This window comes from Ovis aries, chromosome 2 (assembly GCF_016772045.2).
Source record: "Ovis aries strain OAR_USU_Benz2616 breed Rambouillet chromosome 2, ARS-UI_Ramb_v3.0, whole genome shotgun sequence".
NCBI lineage: Eukaryota > Metazoa > Chordata > Mammalia > Artiodactyla > Bovidae > Ovis > Ovis aries.
In genome coordinates, this window is record NC_056055.1 from 2,539,335 (window position 1) to 2,567,046 (window position 27,712).

At 41.7% G+C, this 27,712-nt stretch overlaps 1 protein-coding gene across 1 annotated transcript in view; it reads left to right on the forward strand.

The window, feature by feature from the left end:
• The window catches only part of C5 (complement C5), an 89,931-nt gene that overhangs the window by 22,634 nt on the left and 39,585 nt on the right, over positions 1–27,712 (forward strand). Inside the window, exons 9-22 of the mRNA XM_004003966.4 lie at positions 1,334–1,460; positions 4,338–4,453; positions 6,217–6,402; positions 7,662–7,865; positions 8,764–8,973; positions 9,094–9,243; positions 10,816–10,945; positions 12,045–12,107; positions 13,188–13,385; positions 15,100–15,190; positions 16,653–16,726; positions 17,658–17,797; positions 23,161–23,388; positions 24,574–24,634. Of these exons, the coding sequence (XP_004004015.2) occupies positions 1,334–1,460; positions 4,338–4,453; positions 6,217–6,402; positions 7,662–7,865; positions 8,764–8,973; positions 9,094–9,243; positions 10,816–10,945; positions 12,045–12,107; positions 13,188–13,385; positions 15,100–15,190; positions 16,653–16,726; positions 17,658–17,797; positions 23,161–23,388; positions 24,574–24,634 (1,978 nt within the window). The remainder of the gene's footprint in view (positions 1–1,333; positions 1,461–4,337; positions 4,454–6,216; positions 6,403–7,661; positions 7,866–8,763; positions 8,974–9,093; positions 9,244–10,815; positions 10,946–12,044; positions 12,108–13,187; positions 13,386–15,099; positions 15,191–16,652; positions 16,727–17,657; positions 17,798–23,160; positions 23,389–24,573; positions 24,635–27,712) is intronic.

The window sequence follows — 27,712 nt, forward strand, 5'->3', positions numbered from 1 at the left end:
TATTGCAGTGGTTTTCAACCAAGGGTGATTTCTACCCCCAAGGAGACATTTGGTAATGTCCAGAGATTTTGTGGTTGTCACAACTGGGCAAGAGGGTCACGTGAGCATTTCGTGGGTCGAGGCCAGGGACGTTGTAAAAACCCTTCAGAGCAGTGCACCCTCAGCAAAGAATCACCCTGCCCAAAATGTCAAGAGTGCTGAGGTTGAAAACCACTGCATTTAGCAATGCTGTGTTTACTCCTTTACCGTTCTCTACACAAAGCTCTCTGGGGTCTGAATCATTCCCACTATATGCCGAGAGCCAGCTCAGCTGCTGGCAAGTTTTGTAGGTGCTCTGTAAAGATTTGTAAGTGAATGAGTTGCCGTGAGCTCACTGAGAAGTCACTGGCCCACAGTGAAGGCCGAGCGGTTGCGGGAGCTCAGAGGGCCCTGCTGCCCGCTTCCCGGCTCGGTGCTCTCTGCGCCGCGCTGTGGACGGTAAGGGCTCACGGCATCTGGGTCACTGCTGCCCTTTCACAGAGCCTGCATCACCAATTAGTGAGCCCTTGCTCTTTCAAAGTACAGTTTCATTTACGATATAAACGCCTCTTTTTTAATGCAAGAGTCCATGTTAAACACTGAGGTTTAAAGCTACATAAGACAAAAATCCCTGTCCCTGAAGTACTCAATTTTAGAAGAAAAAATAAGGCAATATCTGTTTTACTGCTGTGGTTAATACTTAAATAATGTCATATGATTCGCTGGTGGCTCAGACAGTAAAAATCTGACCGGGGTTCGGTCTCTGGGTCGGGAAGATCCCCTGGAGAAGGCAGAGCAACCCACTCCAGTATTCTTGCCTGGAAAATTCCATGGACAGAGGAGCCTGGCAGGCTGCAGTCTGTGGGGTGGCAGAGAGTCGGACACGACTTAGCGATTAACGTATCGTAGATAACCCTATATCCCATTATCCACTGTGCATTTTTAAATTAGTGTCTTAATATGCAAGCAGAATAAATATCATAAAATCCCATAAACTCTCAGTTAAGAGCAAAAGTAAGCTGAGAGGCCTAGAAAGACGATGATGACTCAGTGATGGGAAGAAGTCATCTTTGCCAGCTAGTACAAAAAAGACCTGTGGAACCAAATGATGTTTAAGATCCTTCCACATCTATAATTCTAAACAAATAGATTAGAAGATAACACTCTGGGCTTAACTGTGGACTCAGTTACTCGCTTTAGTGGTAAAGCTTTCCTCTTTGTCTTCGATTGAGAGGCTAGTAAAGGCACATTTTATTCATTTTTTCCTTATAAATTCTTCTTTGAAATAACTTGTTTATTTTCCCCCTTTAAAAAGTTGATAAACGGAATGGCTCAAGTCACATTTAACTCTGAAACAGCAGTTAAAGAATTGTCCTATGAAAGTCTAGAAGATTTAAATGACAAGTACCTCTATATTGGTGTGACAATCACAGAGTCTACAGGTAAGTTTGTTTTCCCTCTTAAACTTTCTCTTGGCAAATATTTGCTGTTGTTTAGTTGCTAAGTCGTGTCTGACTTTTTTGCAACTCCATGAACTATATAGCCCACCAAGCTCCTCTGTCCATGGAATTGTCCAGGCAAGAATACTGGAGTGGGCTGCCATTTCCTTCTCCAGGGGACCTTCCTGACCCAGAGACTGAAGCTGCAGCTCCTGTGTCTCCTGAATTGGCAGGCAGATTCTTTACCTCTGAGCCACCAGAGAAGGTCCCCGGGAGGAGGGCATGGCAACCCACTCCAGTAGCCTTGCCTGGAGCATCCCATGGACACAGAAGTCTGGCAGGCTGTAGTCCATGGGCTCACAAAGAGTTGGACATGACTGAAGTGACTTAGCATGCACCAGAGAAGGTCCCCTGGAGGAGGACATGGCAACCCACTCCAGGAGCCTTGCCTGGAGAATCCCATGGACAGAGAAGCCTGGAGGGCTATAGTCCATGGGCTCACAAAGGGTTGGACATGACTGAAGCGACTTAGCATGCACCAGAGAAGGGACTTTCTCTTGGGAAATATTTAGACAGCATATTAAAGGTATAAATAATTATACGTTCTTTCACGTTTTCCTTCCTTTCATAGTTAAATTTTATTTTTCCATCATTAAAACTGGGATTGGAGTGTAGCGTTGTCACTCCCTAGCCACTGGGTCTCTACTGTCTCAGTGGCAAGAAGGGATGTCACCCGCCCATTGAACAGCCCAAGTGGCTCACAGCCTGTCTGGCTTGAACATCTGGCACCTCAGTTTTCTCACCCGGGAGGAATCAAAACCAAAGAGATATGTGTGTACAGACATTTGGTGAAGTACCATGCAAACGAAAGTTACCACGACTACCACTGGCTTATCCACTTAGTTGTATGATGAGGGAGTTGAACAAAGTACACGATAAAGCCCTCTTCTTCTGGAATAGTAATTCTATCCAAAAGTGGAGGTAATGTTTCTAACATGGGTCCGATAATGGTATACGCCTCTCAATGTTACGGCAGGAATGAGAGTCCGTGTGTGCAGAGCGCTCTGACCAGCACCTCTCCCCCCCTTTCTCCTGTCCTCCCCTCCTCGCCACCCCTCCTCCCCCCTAGTGCGCTTCCCTCTCCCTCTTGCTCTCCTCCTCTTCCTCCTCGTCTTCCCCCTTCTTCTTCCTCTCCTCCTCACCACCTATTTTTTTCCCTTAGCATTCTTAATATCTTGTCTAGTACTCTTAACCTTCACTCCGATGGTTTTAATAGTTAATAATTATTACTCCCAGTTGGATTACTTTGTCTTACTTCTGATATATCTTGATTACTAATGTACCTTATATTTGCAGGTCTATATTGAACCCCCAGTCAACCATAAGCAAATAATTTAAACACACTAAGTCCATTTTTTTCCAATAAAATGACTGTTACACTAGAAGATTCCTAAGTCTCCTTCCACCTCTTTAAATTTGTCCTTCTAGGGTAGCAGAATGAAGAACTGAGGTGATTACAGAGTTATTAAGCACCTTGTATACATCAGATGCTCAAAAGATGCAGGAGAATGATGATGACTTTAGACTCCCTGCCCTCTCTATATTTTTGACATTGTTTTAATGTTTCTTTCTTACTGTTATTTTTCTCGATTTATTTAAAATAAATTCAGTTTAAGCAATGTTTGTTAGATATGCAAAGAGCGCTGCTAAATATGCAGCTTACAAATGTTAATGGTGCATAATTTCAGTACTCAAGTGCCTTACAAACACCATCAGCTTAAAGACAAATATACAAAGAACTCTTTGACAAGAAGGGAGTCCACCTGTGCTCTAAGCAAAGTGCTTAGTGCTACTGACCTGCAGAAGAAGACGAGCTCCCAGATGATCGCTGAGCAACCAGCAAAGGTGTCCTGAAGATGACTGGTCTTGTCTTGAAAGACTAGTAGGGTTTTGAGGAAGGGGTGACAGGCAGCGTGAAGTGGGGTACTCTTCAGAGAGGGGACATACCAAGGGTGACCGTTGAGAATAGCAGATTACTCTGTCGGCTGAAGTATAGGATATATATGTAGGGGTGCGTATGTGCATGCTAAGTCACTCCAGTCGTGTCCAACACTTTGCAGCCCCATGCACCGAAGCCCACCAGGCTCCTCTGTCCATGGGATTCTCAAGGCAAGAATACTGGAGTAGGTTGCCATGCCCTCCTCCAGGGGCTCTTCCTGGCCCAGGGCTCGAAACCATGTCTCTTCTGTCTCCTGCACTTGAGGCGGGTTCTTTACCACTAGCGCTGCCTGGGAAGCCCATATGTGGGAGTGTCAGGGATGTAATTCTGGAAGAAGTTAGGGACACTAGAGCTCTGTATATTATTCTGATAACTTATTATATATAAGTTTTAGCCAAAGGGTAACACTATTGGGTCTTGCCAATAGACCCTCTGGGTTCTCTCTACCTGATGCTCTTTTTTTAATGTTTTCTTCAATTCTCTCTAAATCCCTGCTCCCTAAAGATGACCCCCCTGTAAGCCTTAGTCTCTGGCTGACCCTTTCTTCTCTCCTTAATGCCTTCTGCGTATTTAAATGGAACTCAAGCAACCGGTGAAAAGTGGCGTCCCCTCCTCAAATTTCGCCTCAGTCTGATCCTATTTCCCTACTTCCACAAGGGCTGTCTCTACACGTAAGCCCTGAGCATAAGGCCTTGGAAATGCCTGAGAAGGGTTTAAACTCTTCTCTGCACTGCCCCTTCGAACCAAGACCCATGTCTACTTGCCGCTGGTAAATGAGTGAGTTCAGAAATGAATGAGTGGGTCTGTGGAGGCACGTGGAGACAGACATGGCTCCCCACACAGATCAGTACACTTCTAATACATTTTTGTCATTTCTTCAGGTGGATTTTCTGAAGAAGCAGAAATTCCTGGCATCAAATATGTCCTTTCTCCCTACAAACTGAACTTGGTTGCTACTCCTCTTTTTGTGAAGCCTGGGATTCCATATTCTATCAAGGTTAGGTTGGGGGTGGGGGTACTGCTGGATGTGATTGTCTTTCTCAAAAAAAATATGGGGGGCTGGCAAGCAAAGGAAGGGTAAAGGAGAGGCAAAGCACAGAGGGAGCTCAGTCCGTGCGCGAGATCTGCCCCTCCGACAGTGTGGTCAGCAGTGGGAACCGCCAGCCAGCTTCTCTCTTGGGAACAATATCAAACCTTAGGACAGTATCAGCATTTAGTAGGATAGCCCGTGTTAGGCATTCCCTAAATGAGCCTTACCTTAACGATATGTGTTATAAATAAAGCTCCATATGTCTATAGTTCAAAAAAATACTAACATTTAAAATCATTTGACAACACGTTCTTAAAAAGCCTTAAGACAGAGATGTCGTTCCTTGAGAATAAACCCCTTTCTCTGTGTGTTTATTTCCCATGGCCTGAGGGGGCACTGCTGTGCTCTTCACTCGGCCTCTGCACGTGACGCCGTCGGAGCTCATCTCTCTGTATCGTTCCCTGTCCTTTCCATCTCAACACTTTTCTGTCTGTCCCTGACTCTTTCCTCTCCGGTTTTTGTTTTTTTTTCTCCTTTTCAATATTTTCTCTCCTTCTTCCTCTTTTCCTTTTTAAAATGCTGATAGTATGGAGCTAAAACATTTATCTGACTTTGTAATTATATTTCATTGAATTTAGTATTCTATATCTGATTATATATTATGTAAAACATACTCTATTACATATACTATGTTTTATTACATTTATAAAATGAATCTTTTTATTCCCTATCCTTTAGAAAGCTGTAGATCACTGGCTTTTAAGAGAAAAAGATTTATCAGACCCCAAGCAACCTTTGGACATGCTTATAACTTCTTAATACATATACAACACATTTAATAATATATAACATGTTACTGTATAGTGCATATGATAATTTACAATTTATTATAGAGGGTATTAATACAATATGTACAAAAGATCATAAAATATGTCACTATATAGAATATATTTATTATTTTCAAATGTCTATGTATTATATATTTATCTTTATATAAATATTTTTATATACTATATATCTCTATATATTTCACATCACATATAAAAATAAATAATGTAAAACCTTTGTGGAAATTCTATTTGAATTTAGCATATGCATGGCAATGAGAGGTAGAGTTTAAGGAGAAAAAAATGTATTTGTTGTTTCTCATGGGGCTTCTCTGGTAGTTCAGCTGGTAAAGAATCTTCCTAAAATGCAGGAGACCCAGGTTTGGTTCCTGGGTGGGGAAGATCCCCTGGAGAAGGGCGTGCAACCCACTCCAGTATTCTAGCTTGGAGAAACCCCGTGGACAGTGAAGCCTGGAAGGCTACATTCCATGGGTTGCAAAGAGTCGGACACGACTGAGCGACTAAGCGCTATACTATTATCTCTCATATCTAAGAGATTAATTCCCAGAAGTGACTGCTTCATTTTCTCTTTTATCTAGTTCTCAACCAGTTGAAGAAACACAGAAATGAAAGAGCAGAAGACCTTATCTCATCTACTTGGCAGGCCTAATACAGTGCTTATGTTCTGAGTCTTCTTGATATACAGGGGAATCCATTCAAGAATGGTTTAACTAAATAAGAGTAGACTCTTTTATATATAAGATGAGAACATGCTTCTCTTTAGTTAATTGAATATGAATAATTTATACACTGGTGAGGAGAAAGGAAAATTATTTCAGAACTGTTTTGCTTTAAAAGAAGTGATGAGCTGTGGAAATGAATTTGGACTGTTCTGGCAAACAGGTGCAAGTCAAGGATTCATTTGACCATTTAGTAGGAGGGATACCGGTGACCCTGAGCGCAAGAACGTTCGACGTGAACCAAGAGATATCTGACTTGGAGTCGAAAAAGAGTGTAACACGTTCCAGTGACGGAGTAGCTTCTTTTGTGGTGAATCTCCCATCTGAAGTGACGGTGCTGGAGTTTAATGTGAGCTGAATTCTCCTGTTAAATTTTCTAGGACAGTGTGTACTTTTGACTGTGTGTTTTGGCCAATGTGCAGAAAAAAATGTGGCAGATTTTAGACATGAGTCCAGCAAACAGTTCCACAATTTTGCAACCAAAGGAAAAAAAAAAAGCACCAGAGGCAATCTTCAAATTAACTGAATGGTCGTTTAGGAAGATAAATGTATCAGTTTTTATTTCAGGTGAATTATTTTCTCTTGCATTAGTAAGACTGTATTAAAATCTAGAAGCATGAAATAGGAATAGCAATGAAAATTAGTGATAGAAAATTCTCTTTCCCACCTCGCAAACTTTTGTCTCTCTTCAGGGCCACAGAGGGGTCAAATGTGGAATCCTCTCTTTTTTTTCTAGCTATATGAATTACTCTATCTGAAAGTTCACTTAATAGTCTTCTCTCCCAGCAAATAATATTTAGGATAAAGTCCAGGTAAAAAATAACTTAATCATGTGTGTCAGTGACATTGACAGCATGTCAGCTGCACAGATTCGCTGTCATCTGCTGAGCCCGTATGACGCGCTAGACATCGTACTAAGAGCTTTATGTAGAACACATTCCATACCCATTTAGTCAGCTCTCTGAATCAGAGAATACTGTCTTTGCCATTTTGCTGCTGAGGAAACAGAGGCTTTTAACCTCTCTTGTGGTTAAATAACTTATCCAGACTTAATAAATGATGATGGCTCTTGAATGCAAACCAATGTATATCTCACCCCAGATATTAACCTCTCTGCTGTCAAAGGCTGATATCACTGCCATGATATCACTCCTGCCCCACTCTGTTGGTAAGCCCTTGCCTGTGCCACGGCTTCACAGTGAAACTGGGCCAAAAGTCTGTGTCCTGTCCATCCACAACTCCTGTCCCCAGTCCTCGGGGCCTGTAACCCATAAGAGAAGAATCCCAAGCTCACCATGACACTTCAGGGAGGATGCCGGTGTTTGTTCCATGAGCATCACTCTGTTTTCACTTCACCGGACTTTCCCACCATAACCCACAGTCCCGTATTATCCCAGTTATTGCCCATAGCCTCTGTAAAGTTATCTGATACCACAGCTGTTACAAACACATTGGAGGAGTGGATTTCTTTTTCTTTAGCAATTGGTGTTGTGAAATTTAGAAATGTATAAAGCAAAGAAAGGAATTTAAAAGGTGTGTTTCACAGAAAACATACCTTCACGTCACATTCCACGTATCTTTGTTTAACTTTTTTTTTTTCCTTTTCAGATCAAGACAGAGGATCTAGACCTTCCCGAAGAAAATCAGGCCAGTAAAGATTACCGAGCAGTAGCGTATTCATCTCTCAGCCAAAGCTACCTTTATATTGACTGGACAGAAAACGATAAACATTTGCTTGTGGGAGAACATCTGAGTATCGTTGTCACACCCAGAAGTCCGTATATTGACAAAATAACTCACTACAATTACTTGGTAAGTATAATAGTGATAGATTTACCTGACTGTCCTTTGCTTACAGAGAAGTGTTAGAATGATCCCTGACATAAGTTCTTACAAAGCACTTCCAAGAACATCACCTGATTGAATAGCCAGTTTTTCAAAAGCCTTTGAGACAGGGCATGATTTTCATGACTGTTTCACAGAAGAGGAAGCTGAGGGACCAAGGACTTAAGACTCACCACAGTCACCCAACTTGGAAGAGAAAGGTCACGATCAGAACTGGGAACCTCTGATTCTCCATGTGACGTGCCCTTCACCAAAGAGAGCTCGAGTCCTCCGCAGAGAGAGCCTGATTAAATTCTCACATTACCTCTGCTCTACTTCATGGCCACAGATTGCCTGCCTAGACCCGTTTAAAATATGTGCATTTCAGTGTAATACAGGAGGGACCCAAATCCTTCTCTTAAGGGTTGAATCATTTCAAACCTGCTCCAGGAGTATCCCTATTACGTCACTTACATTAAACAGAGGGATCAGTCAAGGCTGTCAGTGAAAGCTAGGAAAGAATCCAAAAAAAATGTCATAGGCTTCATGACAATTACCAAAGCAATGGGATTAATTATTCTGAAGTTCAGGCCACACAAGTGATGATGACTTTCTTTCAACAGTTTTAAGGAAAAAATTTAAATGACATCTAGTTAATTCCTGAACTTCAGTCCCTTCATCTGCACAATGGAGATAGTATTCCCAACCTTCTGGTTATCATGGAAACTAAAAGAGTTAATTGAACATGAAGTTCCTGGCACATAGTAGGCCCTGGCAATGTAAATTTTCTTTTTCTTTAACACAATTTCTACTCTCACTCCCAAGCTCTATCCTAAAGCAAAGGTTATGTGTTGTAATCACCATTTCTGCTGCTGTTTATTTTTAGATTTTATCCAAGGGCAAAATTGTTCACTATGGCACAAGGGATAAACTTTCGGATTCAGCTTATCAAAGTATAAACATCCCAGTGACACAGGACATGGTTCCTTCCGCCCGTCTCCTGGTCTATTACATCGTTACAGGGGAGCAGACTGCAGAATTAGTGTCTGATTCAGTCTGGTTAAATATCGAGGAAAAGTGTGGCAACCAGCTTGAGGTAAGCCACAAGTTACAAGTCCCAGTCAGATTTTCTCCTGAATAAAGGGGCTGTAAATGCAGCTATCTGTGAAGTTTTGTGTCGTACAAATGATTATTTTCTTTTCCAAATGACCTTTAGGTTCATCTGTCTCCAAGGACAGATACGTATTCCCCTGGCCAACGTGTATCTCTTACTATGGAAACTGAGCTGGATTCCTGGGTGGCTTTGACAGCGGTGGACAGTGCTATATATGGGGTGCAAAGGACAGCCAAGAGGCCCCTGGAAAGAGTTAAGTAGTGTGTGACGTTCGTTACTGGGGTGGCCCGAGGCAGTGCTTCACGAATGGGCCATTAGGGTGAGTGGTGGGGAAAGAACTAAATGCGGACTAGACTTGCTTTTCTGCTGACACAGTCTTCTCAGAACAGGGGCTCTTAGGAAGGTAAGCCATCATGCTAGTCTCCAAAGCCCAGGTCTGTCCTTTTTCACTTTTCCAAGTATGGAGTTAAGCACTTTAAAAGCATATGATCGTGATAGTAGTGACATTCATGGGGCCAGAGTACCACTGATTGGTAGGGTTTGGAGATTTGGGAGCAGGGGACTTTACAGTAGCAGCACCAAGGAAGAATGAATAGGCAAGCTCTGGGGGATTTTTGCTTTTGTTTCCTTTTTTTTACTCATTAAAATCTGTGGCCCAGAAGAATCTGAAAATTATTCATTTACTCTGAAAGTGAAAGTGAAAATTGCTGAGTCACGTCTGACTCTTTGTGACCCCATGGACTATACAGCCCATGGGATTCTCCAGGCCAGAGTACTGGAGTGGGTGGCCTTTTCCTTCTCCAGAGGATCTTCCCAACCCAGGGATCAAACCCAAGTCTCCTGCATTGCAGGCGAATTCTTTACCAGCTAAGCCGCAAGGGAAGCATAAGAATACTGGAGAGGATAGCCTATCCTTTCCCCAGGGGATCTTCCCAACCCAAGAATCGAACCAGGGTCTCCTGCATTGCAGGCAGACTCTTCTCCTCTATGTTCCCATTTACCTCCCCTATGAGAAGTAACGGTTGTTCAGTCGTGTCCGACTCTTTGCCACCCCATGGACTATACAGTCCTCAGAATTCTCTAGGCCAGAACACTGGAGTGGGTAGCCTTTCCCTTCTCCAGGGGGTCTTCCCAACCCAGGGACTGAACCCAGGTCTCCCACATTGCAGGCGGGTTCTTTACCAGCTGAGCCCCCAGGGAAGCCCTTACCTCCCCTGTGCTCTGCTACAATTTTCTAGACTTGAGTTTCTTTGAAGAAGGAAGAAAGAACTGAGAAACTATTAAGTTAAACATATTCAGAAAGGAAAACTATTTGGGGTCAAAATTAAAACTGGGAAAAGCCTTCCCCCAAACAAATTCTCGTTCACTTAGAACCTAGAGCCCTCTTTCCCAAAATACGAGAGAATCCGCTGATTTTTTTTTTTAATCTTTCAGTGATTCAAAAGCTAGCTTGTTGATTCACTTACACGTGCACTCATTTATCCTCTTTTGGACATTATATTGATTACAGTATGCACTCTACGTACGAAACAGCATGGTCGATTTCGAGGCATCGTCTCATCGAAGCTTGAAACTTAGTTCCTGATTTAATTTTGAATAGGCATGTATTTTTAAGAACAAACTAAAGGAAGGAAGTCGGGAAATTCGGTCTTTGGCCATTTGATAAATGATAGGCCCGTGCATTTCCCAGATTTGTTAGGCTCATATAACAGTTTGTACCTTTAGTTTTTCAGAGGAATGATTTCCGTATCTGATTAGGCTTACTATTTCGCCTTTTAGGAAGCGTGCTAAGAATTACTAAATTAACTAAGTACCTCTGAACAGGTATTTCAAACTTTAGAGACGAGTGACCTGGGCTGCGGGGCAGGTGGTGGCCGTGACAATGCAGACGTGTTCTATCTAGCCGGACTCACCTTCCTCACCAACGCAAACGCAGATCACACCCGAGAAGACGGTAAAAAACACCGATTCTTGTTTACTCTTCAAACTGGTTACTGAAATTTACGTGAACAGTTTGCCTCCCAGACTTCGTTGTTGTCCCTCCTCCAGAATAATTCGCTACACTGATCTTATGGTGACATGACTGGGTAACTCCTCTGTACAAATGGTTTCATTAGCCTTCAAGATAAAGTACAAATTCTTTTCTGTAATGCTCCAGACCCTCCGTGATCTTCTCCCCAGCTCTTTGCAGCTGTTTCTCATCCCACTCTACGGGACCTTACGTTTATGCCACAGAGAACCAAGTGTAGTTATGGGTGGCACTAGCCTGTGTTACGTCTTTGACTTTTCCTCATTAGGACTGCTCTCCCTTTCATCAGCCTGCAGAAGCTAGTGGACGACTCATCTCCTCTGTGCAAGCTCTTCCTCGTATAGAATCGATCACTTCCTCTCCTTTAATAGGAGGACTACTATAGGGACTAGGTCTATTTATAAGTAATTCAATAGAAGTACATCACTCAGTTCAGTTCAGTTCAGTTCAGTTCAGTTCAGTCGCTCAGTCGTGTCTGACTCTTTGTGACCCCAGGAACCGCAGCACGCCAGGCCTCCCTGTCCATCACCAACTCCACTATCTGGCCTTAAACTTAGTGACCCATCTTGTTTTGGTCACTGCACTGGGAATTCTTTACGGGCAAGGACCACACCTTAATCGTTTTCTTCCTGTGGTTTTAAAACTGTTCATAATTACGCTTGATACTATTACTTATAATAATATAAGCACAGAAAATAATTAAAATAGCATACCTAACAAAAACTTGGCTCACTCCTAAGGGCTCAGGTATTTCCCTGTAATGAGTGGATCACAAAGGTGATAGGATCTAAAACCAAACTCAGATCAAACAAGTCAAACTGTGTAACAACAGATCGTGGGCCCCTCCGAAAACAAGTCACACTGGGATGTGTAGTGTACAGAGCTTGGTCAAAACCAGGTTCTCAGTATTTGTTGAATGAGTTATGTGAATGTTTTTTAAAAAAAATAATTCCTTGGAATTTTGTGTTTTTTGAGATTTTTATCTCTTTTCCCCCTCCTTTTTTTCTTTATCTTTTTAAAACAGATGAACCTTGTAAGGAAATTCTCAGGCCAAAGAGAATGCTGAAAAAGAAGATAGAGGAAGAAGGTATTATTAAGATTTCGTGTGATTGTCAAAAGGTTATGATCATGTAATTCAAAGGCTGGAGAAACTGAACATCACGTAATTTCTCCTCGTTCAGATGAATGGATGAAAAGGGAGCGATATACAGACACGTAGCGCATCTCCCTCGGAAAGATTCATCTAAACAAATCCAGTAGTTCATTTGCCATAACCCTAAGCTAAGGGAAATAAGTCTTTATTATTTCTACCTTTAAAATATAAAAGATTAACTTTTATTTGTTACAAATATTCCTCTCTGCAAACTTCATCTAGGGACTAAAATTACATTCTTCCATTTTATTCTAACAAAATCCATGGTTTAATTAACTCCGAGATATACCTAGATGTCTATCTCTTCTTGCATACATTTACTACTTAAGAGTCGGTTGGATTATTGGGAGGAATAAGCCCAATAGAAATTATTGTTAAGTATTATTTAAACAGAGATATGATAACTGGCAATGATACAGTAGAAAGAACGCTGAACCCGGAGCCAGTGACCTGAGCTCAAACAATAAGGGTGTTTATAGCAAAACAAGAATACTTTGCATTTTTATACGTCATTTTAATCCTGGCTTTCACTCTGAGTTTTAATGATACCAAAAGAGAGATATTGGTCAATCCAAGCATTTATGATGAAGGATGATGCCATTGATTAAGGTGTACAAACTGCAAGAAACATTTGAAAAAAATGGGATATTTAGCTTGAAGAGCATACTTGAATAGTGATGACTATCTTCAAATATTTTGCAGACTTCTCAGATTAACTTGCTTTATTCAAAAGGGTGCTGAATCCAAGGTGCTCGTTTCAAAAGACAGCACTTAGGTGAGTTGCAGGAAGCCCACAAACATTTAGTGCGAATCAGAATGGACAAGGGACTACTTTATGAGGCCACACTCTTCCTATGGCAGTTCCACAAGGAGGCCGGGCAGCCCACCAGCCTCGACTGTTGTGGGCCAGGGACCCTGTGGCAGCAGAAACCGGGCATCCCTCGAGAGCCGTTCTAAGCCTGAGATGTTTGACTCTGTGCATGATCAAGGGCATTTGAATTATGATCGTTTCAGCCGCTAAATACAAACACATAAATGTGAAGAGATGTTGTTATGACGGAGCCCATCGGAACGATGATGAAAACTGTGAGCAGCGAGCCGCTCGGATTAAGAAAGGCCCCATATGTATCAAAGCATTCAAGGAATGTTGTGCCATCGCAAGCGAGTTCCGGGCTAACAAGACTTACAAAAATATCCAACTAGGAAGGCTCCGTAAGTTTGGCATTTTCTATCGGAAAATATGAAAAATTTGATGTAACTTTATGCTGCCAAAAAAGGCGGTGTTCATGCTCTGCTTAAAATGGAAAGTAGAAAAGATAACTTGTAAATGCTCTTCAGAAAAAAAATTGTTGTCACTTTCGGGAATCAGAAGAGGTGAATACGGTATAGAGCAGAGTGCTCTCGCCCTTAGTCAACACCCAGGCGAGTCTGAAGCTGACTCAGTCTATAAACGTAAATGATTTTTCATCCTCTCTGAGCCTCACTCTCCTCATTTTTAAAGCAAGAAACTTGGGCCAGATGACATCTAATATGCCTTTGAGTTCTAAAATTTCGTGATTCTATGATATTACAACCGTTAAAATCCTGTTTGTACCTATACTGACCAAATATAGCAAAAGATTTCAAAGTGTAGCATAAAGTTAAATGTACTTACATAAAAGTTGAAATCTTATTTCAATTGAAACCACCATATACATCTTCAGAATTAACAGGTTTCCAGAACTTTTAGGAGTTTCAGTTCATTCATATACAGTCAAAGCAAAAACAGGATAGATCCTGTTTGATTGTTTTGCTTAACAGTATGTCTTAAATGTTATTGTTCTGAGTGGATATATTTCTGCAGAAATAAACTCTTGTGGCCATTTGTTGAAACCAAGTCATTAGATATACGTAGGTTGTTTTCAGATTTTTGCGTATTATGTGCAGTATTGTTTATGAACAATCTAGTGCAAATCCATTTCTCATGGTCCAGGTTTTCAACTCGAATCATCTGGGTTGGCATCAGTTGCCTGGAATTCAGCCTCTCTAGTTCTCTCCTCTGTTCCTTGTTCTTGACAGCTTAGCCTCCCAAATCTCACGCCTGGTGTTGCAACTCTGCCAGGGTCTGTTTGGGTTTCTCTCTCTGCTCTGAAGCCTGTAAACTGCCTCCAGACAGTAAACCTGGATAATTTGGGGGTTTACCTAATCTATCTCCCTTCCCTGAGGGATCCCTGATCTGGCTCACTTATGCTCTAATATCTGAAAGCAAGCTGTTGTGTCTGGTTTCTAGTTTTTTTTAAGGCAGAGAAGTAACTCTAGTCCGTATCAGAACATCTTGGACATAAGCAGAGATTCTGCTCATTTTTATTAAAGGAAATATAAATAAATGTCTGCGGTAAGGCAAAGAATCGCATAAACTTCCTTATTTTATGAAACAATAACAATTGTTGTGATTTTTAAATGTAAATAACTTTTAAACTTTTACTTATTTATTTGGCTGCACTGGGCCTTAGTTGTGGCCTGTGGGATTTAGTTCCCTGACCAGGGGTCAAACCCAGGGCCCCTGCATCGGGAGCCCAGAGTCGTAGCCACTGGACCACCAGGAAAATCCCTGCAATAGATAGGGATTTACTTTATAGGGGTTTACTTTACTTTATATTAGACTTTATAGACTAATTAGTATTTTGTACAATTTTCAGAACATGAAACATTTAGCAATTTAGGAAAAAAGTTATTAAATATATTTTTATGCTTTATTCATTTTGTCAGAGCTACTAGTGGAGAAATCCTAGTAGGCCTTTATTGTTTTATTTTGAAACTGCTAAACAAAATGTTTCATTGACCTTTCAGAAATACTTAAGCTATTGATTAATGTCTACATTTAAAAATTCAGCCCTAGGTAGAATTTTTGCTGTTTTTCCATAATCATATATACTTTCCCCCCTAGATGTAAAGTCTCTTTTACCAGTAACCAAACCAGAAATAAGAAGCTATTTTCCAGAAAGCTGGCTATGGGAAGTTCATCATGTCCCGAAAAGGTATTATATTTCTTTGACATTCCTCTGAAAAATACGGAAAATATAACCAAAAATCTGGAAGCTACCCATTTCCCAACAGTTTATTTAGGAGTTAAGATCATACCACCACTGGGTCAAATTTTACTTTTTTTTTTTTTTTTACATGTGATTTGTCTGAGAATTAGTTCCACGACAAGATCAACTCCTGGGGAAGAAGGGTACTATTCCATTCAGCTTCATTCCATTTCAGTTAGTCTTTGCCAAGCACAACTGTGTGCTCTATGCTGTATTACACAGCTGTTTTCATCCTGAAATATCTGTAACTACAAAGCAAACATTGATTAATGGGGAGAAAGGTTCTTTTCCTGTTAAAGTCCTTATTCAGCACTTGTTTATGGAATGCCTACTCTGTACCCGGCACTGAAAACAGTGCTGCTTCCCTGCAGGTCACCCCTCCTCAGGTGGCCAGGAGTGGGGGTGGACGGGATCTCAAAGCACAGACTTTCCAAGGAGCAATCAAGGCAGTGAGTCCAGGGCCTGACATCCGATTTCTTCTGGGTCCCCGGGTCTCCACCCTTGTCCCGCAGATTCCTCCTCCTCAGTGTCGTCCACTTCGTCTGACATTGCCCCTTGCCTTGCATTTCCCTTCAAAAGCCTTTCTACCACTGTTCCCACCTAATGATTGGATGTATTACCCCTTCAATGAACCCTGTTACACATATCACGCAGTCTAATAACTACCTATCACGTTAAAATGTAAATACTTCCAGAGCAAGGACTAAATTCAGACCAGTTTTATATCCAATACCTGGCACAGGGTCCAGCTTGCAGAGGCGCTAAAACAAATGTGTTGAATCCATGCGCACTGCCTCTGAACTTTTTCTGTCTTATCGGTACAATTTATTTACTGAATATAGACTGTGAACTAACCGCTGGAGAGCAGAACGGCATCAGCGAGTCCTGTATACTCGGTATTTAGTGCTATGCTTGATACAAACTTGATGCACAATCGTTGTTTGTTGAATGAGTACAAGCTTGATCTTCATCAGAAATTTTTAGTTATGTCAGCTTTGTTATGGGCAGTTTTAAGATACATTAGTAGTTTGCTTCCCTATTTTAGAACACACTACGCAATAAACAGTTCATGGGGTCACACAAAAGAGGGAGACGCGACTTAGCAACTAAACAACAAGATGATAAACATAATTTTTTCTTTGAACTGTATGTTTTGAGTTTGCAGTGTTTCAAAGGTATCCTTCCAAGTTTGAATTCTCATCATCCCAGTAAAATACGTAAACGTATGGAACGAGTATAAGAGTTACTGGATATATTTTCCTTGCTTGATCTCTCCTTAAGACCTGATGTGATTTTGTTCTGGCGTGATTTCCTTCTTCTAAAGTATGTGAGGCAGAAATTCTGCAAGTTGACAGCTTTGGTTAGTAAGTGTCCCACTGTATCTGAATATCAACATTTTAACTTTCAGAAGCCAACTGCAGTTTGTGCTGCCTGATTCTCTAACTACCTGGGAAGTTCAAGGTGTTGGAATTTCAAACAGTGGTAAGCAAATTGAAGTTATATATTTACGTGAAGAGTGATCTGATTTGGCAAAAACGCAGGGTTTTTTAAAAATTACTGTCTTTTTAGTTTATCCAGAACTTAAGTGGTGCCGTTTCTTAAAGTCTGTTTATAGTGTATTACAAGGAGGCTTAGATAAGCTCACATCTCGGACTGTATCAGTCTCTTTTGTTCTCCAATTAGTCATCATTTTGTAAAGATGGAGGTGAAGCCCCCATTTTTCTTGTTTTATTCTCAGTGACTAGAAGATGGAGTGGTATTAGAGACAGATACAGGATTTCCCTCCTGGACTAGTCCCCTTTTGTGGTGATTTAGTGCAGACTCTTTACAAATAACTTCAGGCCTGGCTTGTTGGTTTGCTTTCTGTTTTGTATTCTTATAAATCTTGGCTTCCACAACCAAAATTTCATGCCTGTTAAATGGAACCTGTAATGAGTATCTAAAAAGGAGATTTGGTGCTTCGGTTAGTAATCATTCTCACTCCTTAAATAGAATTAAATATGTTTTGGACAAACACAGTTTTCTGTTAATACCAGTAATTATTGAACGAAGATCAATGATATAAGAATAGGCCTTAAACTATCTCACCACAAGAAAAACGTTGTGTAATACATATGGTGGTGGATGTTAACTAGACTTATTGGGGTGACCATTTACAATGTATACAAATATCGAATCACTCTGCTGTACACCTGAAGCTACTATAATGTTACATGTCAATTATAGCCCAGTTTTTAAAAATCAGTGCATAGAAAATTCAAGGAAAAATCCATAGGGATAACAAGGCAGAGAAAAAACATGATCTAGCATTCATTTTTCCTTGAAGCAAAGCAAATCTGAAACATTTTAGTACTGATAAGGTATTATGAGAATTTCCTAATTCACCTCAACTTTGCTTTTACTGGGGCTGAAGGTATATGTGTGGCTAATACTCTGAAAGCAAAGGTGTTCAAAAGCGTCTTCCTGGAAATGAATATACCATATTCTGTTGTACGAGGGGAACAGATCCAACTGAGTGGAACTGTTTACAACTATAGAACATCTGGGATTCAGGTAAGTAAATATTTATGGTACGTTCAATAAATGGGGAAAAAATGAAGATGTCCCTAGTCTTCTGAGAATTCTATTAATGGAATTACCATGTACACACAAAAAATAAAAACTCAGTGAAGGGAAGAAGAAAAGTTAAAATCATTCATACAGTTCCCGTTGATGAAGAACACGGTCCTTGAGATAGTCGGCATGCTGCACAGGCTCACGTTTGGTTCATCCATCAGCCTGGACTTTGAGTTTCCTGATTTTGCCTCTAACAACCCTTTCCTGTCCTCTTTCGGCCATTCACACTCTTCACTTTGCATCTTGCCTCCCCCTTGGAAAACTTTATTTCAAACATCTCACCTATGGACCACGACCTCCCGCCTGTCCTTCTGACTCATGAACCTTGATACTTCGTAGCTACAGTTCTACAGCAACAGCATTGCTGAGACTTGCAACTCACTGACTTCAATACCATTTATTCTTCATTAGCCCTCTCAGGAGAAGGCGATGGCACCCCACTCAGTCCTCTTGCCTGGAAAATCCCATGGATGGAGGAGCCTGGAAGGCTGCAGTCCATGGGGTCGCTAAGAGCCAGACACGACTGAGCCACTTCACTTTCACTTTTCACTTTCATGCATCGGAGAAGGAAATGGCAACCCACTCCAGTGTTCTTGCCTGGAGAATCCCAGGGACGGGGGAGCCTGGTGGGCTGCCGTCTATGGGGTCTCACAGAGTCAGACACGACTGAAGCGACTTAGCAGCAGCAGCCCTCTCATGCTAAAGCCTTTCCTTCACTCCTCATTCGGGTTAGAATTCAGAAGCCATCATTGTAATCTCACTGGTTAAAAACATACCAGCCCCCTTTACCTTCTTTTGCTCTGGGTTTACTCTGTGAAAAACTCCAGCCTTGTCAGATCCACCATTCGTCTTCTTTTTCCCAACACATTTCTAAACAAAATTATGTACTAGGCTGACTGATTTCACTTGAAAAATCACAGTCACAGGACTTTATACAGGAACTCAATGCAGTCTGAAAATCTCACTTTATTAAAAAAAAAAGCTGTGATTTCATTCTTAGATATAAGTATTCCAGTGGTCTCCAAAAATTTTGCTTATACCTCCCTAAAATTTTTTTCAGAAAAAAAATGTACCCTGTTGGCACGTTTTTAAATTGGCATCTAAAAATTTTCAGCATAAATTCAAAGAATATGCAAATCTATATCTTTGGAAACACTTAAGTATTTATATTTTAAAAATAAAACTATTATATCAAACTTTTATAGAGCAGAACCTAAATACCATAACAATCCATTTAAAAATACCCAAATAAGCTCATTAACAACAGATTATATACCATTCCTTTTATCTGTGAACTTATATTTCCATTCCACTCTCATAAAGTTATATGCTTTAAGCTTGAATGTTTTCCCTCAATTAATCATACTCTGATACACAAAAATACGTATATACACCGGAATTGAATTATTTTAAGTTTTTTGATTATAAGATTCTAAGTGTCAAGTAATTGCTTGCTGATCTAGTTAAAAATGTCCTCGGGTTTTGATAGGTATCATCCTGAATTTGGGCTTCCCAGGTGGTGCCAGAGGTAAAGAACTTACCTGCCAGTGTAGGAGACTTAAGAGACTCGGGTTTGATCCCTGAGTCAGGAAGGTCCCCTGGAGGAGGGCATGGAGAGAGAATCCCATGGAGAGAGGAGCCCGGCCCCTACCATCCATAGGGTCACAAAGAGTTGGACACAACTGAAATGACTTAGCAGGCACATGCTGAATTTACAAATTACTGTAAGGGAAACTGATGCTGGCTGGGAAAGATCGAAGGCAGGAGGAGAAGGGGATGGCAGAGGATGAGATGGTTGGATGGCATCACCAACTCGATGGACATGAGTCTGAGCAAGCTCCGAGAGTTGGTGATGGACAGGGAAGCCTGGTGTGCTGCACTTCATGGGGCCGCAAAGAGCCAGACACGACTGAGTGACTGAATGGACTGTAAGGGAAACTGACCTGCTTACGATATTGAATATTTTACATCTCTTCATTCTTTTGCTTCATGCGGTAGGTCAGGGGTCAGCAATCTATGCCCTGTGGGCCAAAACTGGCCTGCTCCCTCCTCTTCTAGGGTGGATAAGCTGAGAATGTTTTTCACATCTCTACAAGTTTGGGGGTGGTGGGTGGGAGGTGAAAGGAGCATATGGCATGGCACATCAGAATTATATGGAATCCAGCTCTCAGTGTCCATGAATAAGTTTAAAGCTGCGCGCATCGGTGTGTGTTGCCCGTAGCAGAGCTTAGCAGCCGTGACACAGACCATGTGGGGCCCTTTCACTGCTTGCACTACTGCTCACGGATCCACACAAGCGGCGATGCTGTGATTATAACCAGGCGGTATTTAAGTGTCACGCGTCTCATGGTATTGCCATGTTTTATTTCTTTTTTAAATTGTCAATGCATTCTTCATCACATTGAAACAAGAAACAAGAACATCCACAATATGTTGGGTTAACTACTGGTTAATCACCTTTCTACTTGTGTGCAGATCACATTTCCCTATCTGTTTACACCTAGTAACTTTGCACTGACACTTGGGCTCTTTTCAGTTCAGTTCAGTCGCTCAGTCGTGTCTGACTCTTTGCAACTCCATGGACTGCAGCACTACCAGGCCTCCCTGTCCATCACCAACTCCTGGAGTTTACCCAAACTTATGTCCATTGAGTCAGTGATGCCATCCAATCATCTCATCCTCTGTTGTCCCCTTCTCCTCCTGCCTTCAATCTTTCCCAGAAGCAGGGTCTTTGCATCAGGTGGGCAAACTATTGGAGTTTCAGCTTCAGCATCAGTCCTTCCAATGAATATTCTGGACTGATTTCCTTTAGGATGGACTGGTTGGATCTCCTTGCAGTCCAAGGGACTCTCAAGAGTCTTCTCCAACACCATAATTCAAAAGTATCAATTATTCAGCACTCAGCTTTCTTCACAGTCCAACTCTCACATCCATGCATGACTACTGGAAAAACCATAGCCTTGACTAGACAGACCTTTGTTGGCAAAGTAATGTCTCTGCTTTTGAATATGCTGTCTAGGTTGGTCATAACTTTTCTTCCAAGGAGTAACCGTCTTTTAATTTCATGGCTGCAATCACCATCTGCAGTGATTTTGGAGCCCCAAAAATAAAGTCTGACACTGTTTCCCATCTATTTCCCATGAAATGATGGGGCCAGATGCCATGATCTTCGTTTTCTGAATGTTGAGCTTTAAGCCAACTTTTTCACTCTCCTCTTTCACTTTCATCAAGAGGCTCTTTAGTCCTTCTTCACTTTCTGCCATCAGGGTGGTGTCATCTGCACATCTGAGGTTCTTGATATTTCTCCCGGCAATCTTGATTCCAGCTTGTGCTTCTTCCAGCCCAGTGTTTCTCATGATGCACTCTGCATACAAGTTAAATAAGTAAGGTGACAATATACAGCCTTGTACTCCTTTTCCTATTTGAAATCAGTCTGTTGTTCCATGCCCAGTTCTAACTGTTGCTTCCTGACCTGCATACAGATTTCTCAAGAGGCAGGTCAGGTGGTCTGGGATTCCCATCTCTTTCAGAATTCTCCAGTTTATTGTGATCCACACAGTCAAAGGCTTTGGCATAGTCAGTAAAGCAGAAATAAATGTTTTTCTGGAACTCTTTTGCTGTTTTGATGATCTAGTGGATGTTGGCAATTTGATCTCTGATTCTTCTGCCTTTTCTAAAACTGGCTTGAACATCTGTAAGTTCATGGTTCATGCATTGTTGAAGCCTGGCTTGGAGAATTTTGAGCATTACTTTGCTAGCTTGTGAGATGAGTGCATTTGGGCTAGTTTGGGCTTTTTTAACAAAATGATACAGAGACTCTGGACTCTATTGCAGTCCTCTGAAGAGCTTTCATTTGGATTGCACTTAATCAATCCCAAATTTTGAAATCTCAGTCCAGTTCTTTTAACCTTAGCTACGATGCTTGGAGACTGTGCTGTGCATAATTCAAGGGTTGGCCAGGTTGGAGCAAAGTTTATACACAACTTGGAGCTCCTTCATTTTTCCACTGTGGTGGCTGCGCTATACTTTGTCCCTGGGTTCTTCAAGCCAATCAATTCAGTTCAGTTCAGCCGCTCAGTAGTGTCCCACTCTTTGCAACCCCATGAACTGCAGCACACCAGGCCTCCCTGTCCATCACCATCTCCCGGAGTTCACTCAGACTCACGTCCATCGAGTCCGTGATGCCATCCAGCCATCTCATCCTCTGTCGTCCCCTTCTCCTCCTGCCCCCAATCCCTCCCAGCATCAGAGTCTTTTCCAATGAGTCATCTCTTCACATGAGGTGGCCAAAGTACTGGAGTTTCAGCTTTAGCATCATTCCTTCCAAAGAAATCCCAGGGTTGATCTCCTTCAGAATGGACTGGTTGGATCTCCTTGCAGTCCAAGGGACCCTCAAGAGTCTTCTCCAACACTACAGTTCAAAAGCATCAATTCTTCGGTGCTCAGCCTTCTTCACAGTCCAACTCTCACATCCATACATGACCACAGGAAAAACCATAGCCTTGACTAGACGGACCTTAGTCTGCAAAGTAAGTCATTAGATTTTGGAGCGGAGATGGAAAATGCTCACTATTTGAGCCAGAAGTCAGTAGGTGTCATTATTCTCCCCATCACAAAGCTGCAGTGGAGGGCCATGTGCTCTGGGCACACAGAAAGTGGCAGAGCCAAGATTTGAACTTAGATCTTCCTGGAGCCACAGTCTGGCTGTATAATGGGATACAAATGGGAAGTTAATGAAAAGCAAGATTGGAAAAGCTAGTGGGGACATATTAGTCAGGGCCTTGAATGCCAGGAGATGGAGTTCCAGTCTTTCATAAAACCACTTATTGAACACAAAAGGCTGAGCTGTAAGATACAAAGATGAATAAGGCACACGGCCTACCTGATCCTGGGTTCCCACTGTCTCATAAACATGTAAAGAGATGGTGTAACAAACGCTATCGTGGCAACATGGACAGAGAACTCCAGTAGCGTCATACTCGATTTAGTAGGTAACAGTCTAAGGAAGATTAGACGTTTCTGAGCCAGTGCTGAGCTTTCTGGACATCGTGGCACATTGCTGAATGTGTGTTTGCTCAGTCATGTCTGACTTTTTGTAATCCTATGGACTGTAATCCACCAAGTAGCAACTGGTATGTGTGTTTTAGAAAATCTGTATAATGAACTTTCTCTACCACCTTAGAATATGAGGGATTATTTGACAGACACCGGGGAGAATTTGTGTCCAGACGAACATAGTCAGGGCGTGCTTTCCCTATTATAAAGTGTTTTGAAGTCATTGTTCACTGGTGATATTTCAGTTCTGTGTTAAAATGCATCCTGTGGAGGGGATCTGTTCATCGGGAAGCCCAGGCACTGACTCTCAGGGGAGAAGATTCTCCAAGTGTGTGCCCCAGAAAATCGAGGGCTCCTCCAGCCACCTGGTTACCTTCACCGTGCTTCCTCTGGAGATCGGCCTCCACAACCTCAGCTTCTCACTGGAGACTTCGGTTGGAAATGAAATCTTAGTAAAAACACTACGAGTGGTGGTAAGAAAAAGATTCTTTTTAAAACTTCTTTCATAAATACTTTTTTCTTTCTGGAAAAAGAAGTTATCAGCAACTCATGTTTAAATGATTCAGAAAGAGAGACAGAAAGAGAAAGTGATAACAAACATAATAAAATGTTAACATGTCGGGGAATCCGGGTGGAGGCTATCTCAGATATTTTTGGACTGCTCATAACTTTTAAGTCTGAAATTATGTTTTTAAAATTTAAATAAAACAATGATACTTGCTCACTGTAGAACGTATGAAATACCAAAAAACTACAGAGAAGAAAATTAAAATCACCAATAACCCCTACAACCAGAAATATCTAATTTTAACATTTTGGTATTTCATTTTTTGAAGTATTTTTTCCCCCAGCGCTTTTGGAAAATGTTTTGAAATCTGTGCCAGACATTATGCTAAGTACTGGAGCTACAGCAATAACTAAGACAGGACTTACGAACTTATAGTTTAAAATTTATAGTCAAGAAAAGTTTCCATTTTGTAAATGAGTAAACAGGTTAAAAAGGGGAAAAAAACTGTCATTTCTTAAATGCTATCATTCCTTAAAAGCTATCAATTCACATGTTCTCCTGTTATTCTTGACGAAAATCTTCAGGACACAACTGGGCCTTCCTAGGTCTTCATTCCCTGAATTCTGTTTTCAGCCGTGAAACTGACTTCAGTGAGCATACATCGGCTTATTGTGTGCAGGGCATGTTCTGTGTTCTGTGCATCTTTGCGTGGTGTTCCACGCACAGATTCTGGAGCCACGCTGCCTGAGCTCAAATCCAGGCTCCACTACCTCCTAGCAGTGTGACATCGGATAAGTTTCTTGACCTCTCTGGTTGTCGATTTCCTCATATGTCATGTGGGAGTAATAATAGCACTTACTTCGTGGAGTATTTTTGAGGTTGGATGAGCTAATACATACAGAGCACTCAGATCAGTTACCTGACACATAGCATCCCTTCTATCTCAGTGTTTGCTCTGCTTATCATGCACATAGCCAGAAAATTTTGTTCCTGGATGTATGGATATAAGTATTAAAACGTATTTTGCCTTGTCCAAAAATCAATCAATTAAAAAAAAATTTAATTGGAAAAGTAGTCACATTGACCCAAGCATTCAAGTCATATAAATTTAGTTATGTTCTTAACTGGATGTTTTTTGCCTTTATTTTAGCCAGAAGGTGTCAAAAGGGAAAGCTACGCTGGTGTTACTCTGGATCCACAGGGTATCTATGGTAGGCAAAATGATTTTGTATTTTATATGCTGTCTTTTGCTCAAGAGAGATGTGCAACCTGAAACATTATTTTTAAAAATGTTAATTGTGTAGAATCAGAAACACCCGCTTCCTTGTTCACTGTCACTTTTGGCAGCGTAGGTTCCCATCTCTATGGGCTTAGAGCAAAGAAAACCCCAGTAGCTGCGCTTTTGTTTTGCTTTTGGCCACATCGGCTGGGTTTGGAGATCGTACTTCCCCAACTAGGGATCAAACCCAGGCAGTGAGAGTACCAACCCCGGGAATTCCCGGGGTAAGTTTCAAACGCAAAACATCGAAATAGTGCCAGTAGCCTCGCTCCCCTTATATATCAGTCGTCTTATCCTTCACTATGATACTTTCTTATAGAACCATCAATCCAGTGAACACCTAAGAAAAAGGCATTTACGTTCTTAAATTTAATGCGCTTATTTCAAAACACAGTAATGCTGATTACTTAAGAAAGCCATTCCCCATTGTTCCTGCTTCCTTGCTTCCCCTCCAACTAAGATATTCTAAATGAAAGTTAGAATTGTGCAAGCATTTGAGCACTTAATCAAAGCCTAAATACACAGGTATTTATGAAATTTAGAGTGTTCTCAGTTAACAGTTCTTTTCACCAAAAAAGACAGACTGCTGTAGTTCTTGATAAATAGTTAAAATTTGCCTATTATTGCATTGTATCATTTTTCTTTTCTTTCAGAGATACAGTAATGGGGGGTGGGCGGGGGGAGTTTGTTTTTTTTAAAATAAATCAAGACCACTATACTTAGAGTGATACTTCCTCTGGCAAAGCGAAGAATTAATATTTACATTTCAAATCAGCCCAAATTGAATAAGGTTGACTTCATGCACACTTTAATTTTATCTCCACACAAATTTCCTTCCACCCCGTGAAGGATCTATGGGGAGAGTTGCTGGGGAGGTAGGAGGGGGTGGGTCGGGAGCGGATTTCTCTCCACACCAGCCTCCTCTGGGAGAACGGAAGGTTAGAGGAGTTCTCTGAGGCCAGATCGCCAGGGACCTGCTGCCTTAGGGCCGTGCCCGGAGCGTCCTGAGGTTCTGGCCTCATGCGGTCACGTCACACCCCAGAGCCGCTGCTTCCGTTGCCTTCGTTTCCTCTTCACCCTTAAGCCTGCCGTTCTCACGTCGCTGCAAACAGCTTTCCAACGCAGCCCTGCCTCACCCATCCTAGGTGTGAACCTGAGGGCCACAAGATGGCAGTGATCTTTTATCTGGGAGTAGATCTCTCCATCAAAAATCTTGGTTAAAAAAAAGAATCCATGCCTCTTTCCAATCTCGTCATGTGACTTTTTTCGCTCGTTATTTTAGACAACTTGGATTCAGGCACCTTTGTTACTTTCCAGAGTGCTAAAAAGGGTAAAGATGAGTATCAGTTCTTTCCAGTTTATTTCAAAGATTGTATTAAACACTTCTAATCTGTATATATTGGAGTTGGTATAAAGAATGAGACTCTATGGGCTTCCCGGGTGGCTCAGCTGTAAAGAATTCACGAGCAATACAGCCGGTGCAGGAGACGTGGGTTCCTTCCCTGGGTTGAGCCTGGAAGCGAGCACGGCAGCCCACTCCAGTATTCTTGCCTGGAGCCTCCCAGGGACAGAGAAGCCTGGTGGGCTACGGTCCCCAGGGCTGCGCAGACGCAACGAGACTTGACCCGACTAAGGCGGCTGAGCGCACGTGCACGCGTGATACTTTACAGAGGCTTTTGTTTTTTAAAAAAAAAAAAGGCTAAAAAAATTTTGGAAAAGTAAACAGACAATAATGGTAGAGGAAATCTGAGGAAAACACCAATGAGAGAGGATGAGGCATCAAAAGAAATTGCAAAGTCGTAGTAATTAAAGTTACGTGACATCAGCTTAAACAGAGACTAAACACAGAAGCTCAAACCACAAGACTAGCCTAGCCTTTGGTTCCTGCTTTCTCTGCCTGACAAGCTCTCTCCCCAGTTCTTATCTTGGATGCGAAGAGTTTAGCTCTTCAGCCCCCTCAGTTCCCAGCACACTGTCACCATCAGTCTGGACAGGGCCCTCCCATGTTTTATTTCCTCATTCCTGACCCCTGCAACCACTTCCCTTTCTTCAAATGCCCCCACTCTGATATGCTTGGTATCTGTCTTTGAGTAGGGAAGTAAGGTTGTTTTGTGTGCGTGTGGTTTTTCCCAACATATGAAAGGTGGTGTGCTATAGATCCTGTTCTAGTTAAGTTTTTAAACTCAGTACTTTGTTTTAAACTAGTGTTTCTATTGCTATGCACACATTTGACTCACTGCTTCTTACACAGTATTTCAGAGTATATTCTGTTACCAAACTCAAGTTCATCTGCTTGCTGCTCAAAAGGCAATATTTTGAGAGGCAAATGTCAACAGAAAGGAAAGATGTTTAATCAGAAAAGCTGGCAATCTGGCAGGAAAGTATACTGATGTCTGAAGACCAACTCCAAAGATTCTGCTCAGCTACGACAGTTTTTTGGGCTTCATAGATGGCTCCGTGGTGAAGAATCTGCCTGCAACGCAGGAGATGCAGGGTCGATCCCTGGGATGGGAAGATTCCGCAGAGAAGGAAATGGCAACCCACTCCAGTGTTCTTTCCTGGAAAATCTCATGGACAGAGGAGCCTGGTGGGCTACAGTCCACAGAGTCTCAAAAGAGTCAGAGTCAGACACAACTTACCTACTAAACAATGGCAGTTTTTAAAGGAGAAGGGGGCAGCGTGTCAGTGAATCATGGAGGCAGGAGGTTGAGTTCTGCATCATTCTCCCCTGTGTGCAGACTGGCTGACTCTTAAGATGTTATCTTGCCCACATCATTTGCCTACGGGATTTCTAAAGCGGCTATTAGATGTAGAGAGCTAGTCATTCTTTTTTTTAAAAAAAATTTTGTTTCATATTGGAGTATAATTGATTAACGATGTGTCAGTTTCAAGTGTACAGCAAAGGGATTCAGTGACACGTATATCTGTATCCTTTCCAAATTATTTTCCCATTTAGGTTATTACAGAATATTGAGTACTCTTGCCTGGAAAATCCCATGGACGGAGGAGC